The following is a 6,343-nucleotide window of genomic DNA, read 5'->3' on the forward strand; positions in this document are numbered from 1 at the left end:
TTGGTGTAGAATTACAAAACTATAACAGGATTACGGTGTTCTGAATGCCGATTTAATTCAGCATATGTTCGCGTTTTGGGGAGTCATAGATGGCTTTCCCTTAAATTACGAACAATGCAGAGGGCACATGAGAGAATTATGCTAAATCTAACATGGAAGGATAGAAAAACAGCTAAATGAATACGTCAAAAAACTAAAGTAATGGATATCCTTGAAACCATTAGCAAGCTCAAATGGAACTGGGCAGGGCACATTGCCAGGATGACAGACAACCGATGGACATCACGAACAACCTTCTGGACACCCCGAGGATACACAAGAAACCGAGGAAGACAAAAACCCCGCTGGCGAGATGACTTAGACCAACATAAGCAACAGTGGCACAGAATAGCTTGCGATAGAAGTATGTGGAGAAACTTGGGGAAGGCCTACATCCAACAAAGGACTTTTGAAGGCTGAAATGATGATGATGATGATGATGATGATGATCGCGGTTTAGATCCATGCTTGACTTTGCCAGTGCATAATCTATTCCATTCTAAATAGAGGTCTTTAAATTTAATTACAAATGGGTTGGAGATAGCCCTCTTATAAATTAATTCATAATTCACATCAACCACAATATACTTGATACACTCTATGAAGCAGTGGTTAATTTACACTAGCTGAAAAATGCAAGGTGCAACCCAATCAGTGAAAATAAACTTTAAGTGCGGGAAAAGGTCTCTCAAAGTATAAGATGCCATCAAGTCAAATCATATAACTTGAAAAGATTTCCCAATTACTCAGTACTTAGTTATTAACAAACAAGGAAATACAATAATACTTAACTGGCAATCAAACACTCGTTAGCATCTTGAGAAGGTCGTCACAACACATCGACTGACAGGCACTTTTTTTTTAACTTTTATTCAAAATAACAAAATACAATATTTACATTTTGTCAATTAAATAGTTGAACACATGAATTCCTTTGTAACAAGTTTCTTCAATTTTTCCTTATACAAAATTGAAGCAAACCATCTCATACTTGATGTATTTTTGTCGTCTGCTAGTGAGTTTATATGCGGCATCACCCACGGGAACCCAACACTGCATATTCCAACTTTGCCTCGCAGAGTAAGAATTCTAACATCGCGCAACCCGATTCTAAATCGGCGCAGACAACTACTGGAAATTCATTTACGATAAACGCTTCTGGCGGGGCAAGGACTCTAGCCTATGCCCTAAGTCGAAACAATGCCTGCAGGGATGACTTAACCAATCGAACTACCAAGAGCGACATAAGTTCCCAGTACTTATTCCTGTCGAATTCAGGAAGCTGTTCTTAGACCTGAAATCAACCCATCTCCACCATGGTAGCTGATTAATGAGTTTGTAACACGTGGTTATCTATGGTGAATATATATCACTAACACTCGTGATTTTAATCGGTAGATTTTACATTGATTTTGATGTTATTCTTTTAATAATATAATAAGGAATCTTTGTCTTATGTTTCTCACGATTTCCTCCACTTTCTTTTATTTGTATTTGGGGAAAAAGTTGGTAAAATTACAACTAAATCTAAAATAAAAAGAAAAAGTTAAGTTAACCGCTTAACTGGAATGAGTGAGAAACACTCTCTCTCTCTCTCTCTCTCTCTCTCTCTCTCTCTCTCTCTCTCTCTCTCTCTCTCTCTCTCTCTCTCTCTCTCTCTCTCTCTCCAAATAAAAAGATTATATGGACTAGTAAATACATATAATAGAGAAAGAATATATCGATAAATCAGTTTCAAATATCGAAAGCATTAAACAACGAGTATAACAAACTAAAATGCCAATACTGTGCCTTAATTTTTTTTTCCACATTCAAATGACTTTAGACTGAATGATATCAGAAGAAGTCATCATTTTGAGAGAGAGAGAGAGAGAGAGAGAGAGAGAGAGAGAGAGAGAGAGAGAGAGAGAGAGAGAGAGAGAGAGAGAGAGATGCTTCTTCTGAAGGGTTTTTCCATTGGGAGAGGGTGGCTGTGCAAAAGTCCTTGAAAATGTTAGACCTACAGTATGTAGGGCTATTGATAGAATTTCTTTCATGGTTTAGTTTCTCCTTAGCAATATTTAGGGTGAATTTTTTTTTCAATGGTTGAAGTAAATCCGGTGTATCCAGAACTAAGGTTTTATTCAGTTAATTCCACTGCAGTTATACCCTGCAAAAAACAAAACAAACACATTATCAGACAGACAGAAACATAAACAAACACTTGTGTTAACTAAGAAGGTACGTACATCCCACTCCTTATGAACGACAGGATAACCAAGAACATACCCTCATCTGGCGAGTACACGGCAGTTCTGCGAGACACGTCAGCAAGAAACCCCGAAAGTAAACAAAAGCTATAGGAAATATAAACAGGTTTATTTTTACCACAGTCTTCCCTTCTGAGTTGAGTTCACGTGGAGTAATCCTGAAGGTACTTTGGAGGTTGCCTCACTCTCTCTGACCTTCGAAGTGGAGGAGGGGAGGCTACCTGTTGAGGCACTGTACGTGATTCGTGAAGAGTGTCATTCTGAGGAGCAGTATCCACAGGGGAGATACTGCGTGCAATCTCCTGGGGAGCATTGGTAACTAACAATTCCTCAGGAACCTCGGACTGAGGTACAGGATCCCCAGCATCTGTACTTTCTCGGTTGTCACTAGCCATAGGAGCAAGATGTCTTAATGAAACCGTAGTCGCCCTACCATCTGAAAGCTTCACATGAGCATACTCGGGGTTCGCCTCTACGATTTCGACCTCATCCACCAAGGGGTCGTTCTTGCTGTGTCTTACATGACGTCTCAGGAGAGCACGTCCTCCTTGGATGAGCCAAGTAGGCAACGATTGGCCAGTGGTGGACCTTCTACTATGCAGGAAAAGGCACTCGTGAGGAGTACTAATCGTGGAAGTGCACAACAAGGAGCGTATAGAATGGAGATGAGCATCTGGGAGAACAGTTTCCCACTGAGACACATCAAGGTTTCTTGTCTTAAGGGCCAATGTTAGAGTTTTCCATATAATTCCATTATATTTTTCAGCTTGACCATTCCCTATAGAGTTATAATGTGTAGTGCAACTGGTAGCTACACCTTTCTTCATCAGGAAATCCTTCAGCTCTTCAGACATGAAAGATGCACCCCTGTCAGTGTGGATGTATGCTGGCATACCAAACAAAGCAAATAGTTGCACCAAACAACTGATGACAGTTCTAGTGGTCATATCAGCACAAGGGAAAACAAAAGGGAACCTTGAAAAATCATCCACAACCGTGAGGAAGTACTTGTTTCTAGATTAAGAGGGAACTGGGTCTTTGAAATCTAAGTTCAGCCTCTCGAATGGCTGGGTTGCTTTGATCAGTTGTCCCGAGTATTTGAGGAATCGAGGTTTGAGCTCTAAACACACTTGGCAAGAGGTGGTAATTTTCTTCACTTCTTCTACCGAGTAAGGTAGATTCCGCCCTCGGACGAAATGCATCATACGAGATATTCCTAGGTGACATAGGATTTCATGAAGTTCTCAGAGTTTACCAGAAGTAGTGGCACCACAGATGCGGGAGAGAGCATCAGCTGGTGTGTTCTGTGTTCCTGGACGGTATACTATAGTCAGAGTGAAAACATGAGAGTTCAACTCTCCACCTTGCTATTTTGTCATTATTTTACTGTTTGATTTAGAGTCAAACATAAACTTTACACTACGCTGGTCCGTGATGAGCTTGAAATGGTGTCCAATTAAGTAGTGTCTCCACTTCCTCAATTCCTCCACTATGGCATAAGCTTCCTTTTCCACTGCAGAATGTCCCTGTTCACTGTGAGTGAGAGTGCGGGAGAAGAAAGCTACTGGGCGATTATTCTGTGTCAGAGTAGCTGCTATCGCATGACCTGAGGCGTCCGTTTCCACAGTGAAAAGAGAGGAGGGATCAATGGCTGTTACCACAGCACTAGCAATATCTTTCTTCAAGTTCCCGAGAGCTTGCAGTGCTTCAGTAGATAAAGGAAAACCATTGGCTTGTGTGAGAGGGTGGATTTTCTCTGAAAAGTTTGGGATCCATCTTGAGTAATGTGCAAGCAATCCCATGGTCATGTGAAGAGAAGCTGCATCCTTTGGGGGTGAAAGATTCCGCAGTGATTGCAAGTGTTCTGGGTCGGGTTTGATTTCCCCATCCATTACTGTATACCCAAGTAATTTAATGGTTCTGACTTTAAAGTCACACTTGCTGTGGTTTAGAGTCAGGTTTTACTCCTCGGCCACCTTCAAAAACCTTCTTAAATTCTGGTCATGCTCCTCCTCTGTCTCACCACACACAGTAACATTGTCCACATACGCAAATGTACCACCTACTTTTTCTTTCTTAAGGATTTCGTCAAGCACACGTTGAAAAGCTGCTACTCCATTTTTCACTCCAAATGGAATGCGATTGAACTCAAAGTTTACCCCCCGCTTCAAATGCAGTGTACGATCTCTCTTCTCTTATTGCAACCTGATGGTATGCAATGTTGTTCACCATCTTGTCAATATTTGGCAAGGGGTTAGCATCAAGCTCAGTGAACCTGTTTATAGTACGAGAGTAATCCACAACCATCCTCCTTTTCTGATTCTCCCCTGATGTCACCAGCACTTGAGCTCTCCAAGGAGAATTACTAGGCCTTATTATTCCTTCCGACATCATACGCTCAATCTCAGCTTCAATGAACTTCTTGTCACTCAAGGAGTATAGTTTTGACTTATTAGCCACTGGTCTACAATCTGGTGTCAGGTTCTTGAAAAGGAAATGAGGGGACACCTTAACAACACCTAGTGAACATATCTTCAAGGGAGGTTTTTCTCCTCCAAAATCCATTTCCAGACCAGAATGTTTCCTCAGGAAGTCATGCCCTAGAATCCCATCACCTTGAGTTCAACACCGTGATAAGTCTCTCCTTTTAACTCCAAGTCCACACTGCACAGACTTAAGATGTTTGAGGACAGGGATTCATCAGCCATGGAGACTTTTCCATGCTCTGGAGACATAGTTTGTTTAGGTCTGCTAAATTATGGCGCACAAAGCTGTCCGAACTCCCAGTATCAATAAGGGCACTGACAGGGCCACCATTAAGCTTGAGAGGTGTTACAGATTTTTCAAGACACTTAGGGGAGGCCCCCAATTTAGAAGCTAGCATTGCTGCAGAATATTTTGGGCTAGAAGAGCCACTCGCCTGTTTCACAGAGCGGCACACCTTAGCATAATGTCCTTGCTTATTACATTTCAAACACACTGTGTTCTTAGCAGGACACTGAGTTCGGGGATGCCGGTTGTTCCCACACAAAAAACATCGAGCACTAGAAGTAGCAGCAGAAACAGACTCTCTGTTATTTTCAGCACTAAACGATTCCTCCTCTCGACTCACTGCTGACACAGCAGCATTAACAGGTTCTGCTGAAGAGTGGGAGGCTGAATGCTTCTGGGCCATTTCTAGAGTGCAGGCCTGTTCATAAGCAGTATTTAAGTTCAGTGTCAAATTCTCCAACAGACGTTGGCGTATTGAACCAGAGACCAAACCATTAATGAAGGCATCCCGAATAAAACTGTCACACGCTTCCTCCGCAGTTACACTTTTGAATTGGCAGTCCTTAGCAAGTAGCTTCAGTGCCTGCAGGAACTGATCCAGGGACTCACCCGAGTTTTGCCTGCGAGTGGCAAGTAGATTCCTGGCAAATATTTCATTGTTCAGTTTCCCGTACAAAGATGTCAGAACCTCTTCAGCCTTCTCATAAGTCTCACACTCAGATATATAGTCATACACACTATGGTCCATTTCTTTTATCGAGGCAGATGTGCACCGACTCGCAGCGGTGCCCTTTTAGCTCGGAAAAGTTTCCTGATCGCAGATTGGTTAGAATTATCTCGTCCAACCAATCAGCAATCAGGAAACTTTTCCGAGCTAAAAGGGCACCGCTGCGAGTCGGTGCAAATCTGCATCGCTAAAAGAAATTGACTATAGGAGCCACATAGTGAGAAAAACCAGTTTGTCAAGCATAAGGATAGTCAGCTGCACCACTTGAACGAAGTTTGTAAACGTCCTCAGCCAGTGTGTCCACTCCTTGGCGACCTGGGCAGAGTCAGGGTCCACATCAAACCGGGGTGGGCGCAGAAGTCGTTCCATGGCGATTGAATTGATTAACTGAATAAATTGAAGTAAACCCGGTGTATCCAGAACTAAGGTTTATTCAGTTAACAATTCCACTGCAGTTATACCCTGCAAACAACAAAACAAACGCATCATCAAACAGACATAAACATAAACAAACATTTGTGTTAACTAGGAAGGTACATACATCACACTCCTTATG

General features: G+C 42.1%; 2 protein-coding genes across 2 annotated transcripts; both read right to left on the bottom strand.

Annotated features, from left to right (window-relative positions):
• Positions 1-2,431: 2,431 nt before the first annotated feature.
• On the bottom strand, positions 2,432-3,235 carry LOC137620017 (uncharacterized). Its single transcript, XM_068350297.1, has one exon. It carries the CDS (start codon positions 3,233-3,235, stop codon positions 2,432-2,434), a length of 804 nt encoding a protein of 267 aa, XP_068206398.1.
• Positions 3,236-4,962: 1,727 nt separating this feature from the next.
• On the bottom strand, positions 4,963-5,808 carry LOC137620019 (uncharacterized). The gene has a single exon (XM_068350298.1). It carries the CDS (start codon positions 5,806-5,808, stop codon positions 4,963-4,965), a length of 846 nt encoding a protein of 281 aa, XP_068206399.1.
• Positions 5,809-6,343: the final 535 nt, after the last annotated feature.

The sequence above is a fragment of the Palaemon carinicauda genome, chromosome 26, assembly GCF_036898095.1.
Source record: "Palaemon carinicauda isolate YSFRI2023 chromosome 26, ASM3689809v2, whole genome shotgun sequence".
In the NCBI taxonomy this organism is placed as follows: domain Eukaryota; kingdom Metazoa; phylum Arthropoda; class Malacostraca; order Decapoda; family Palaemonidae; genus Palaemon; species Palaemon carinicauda.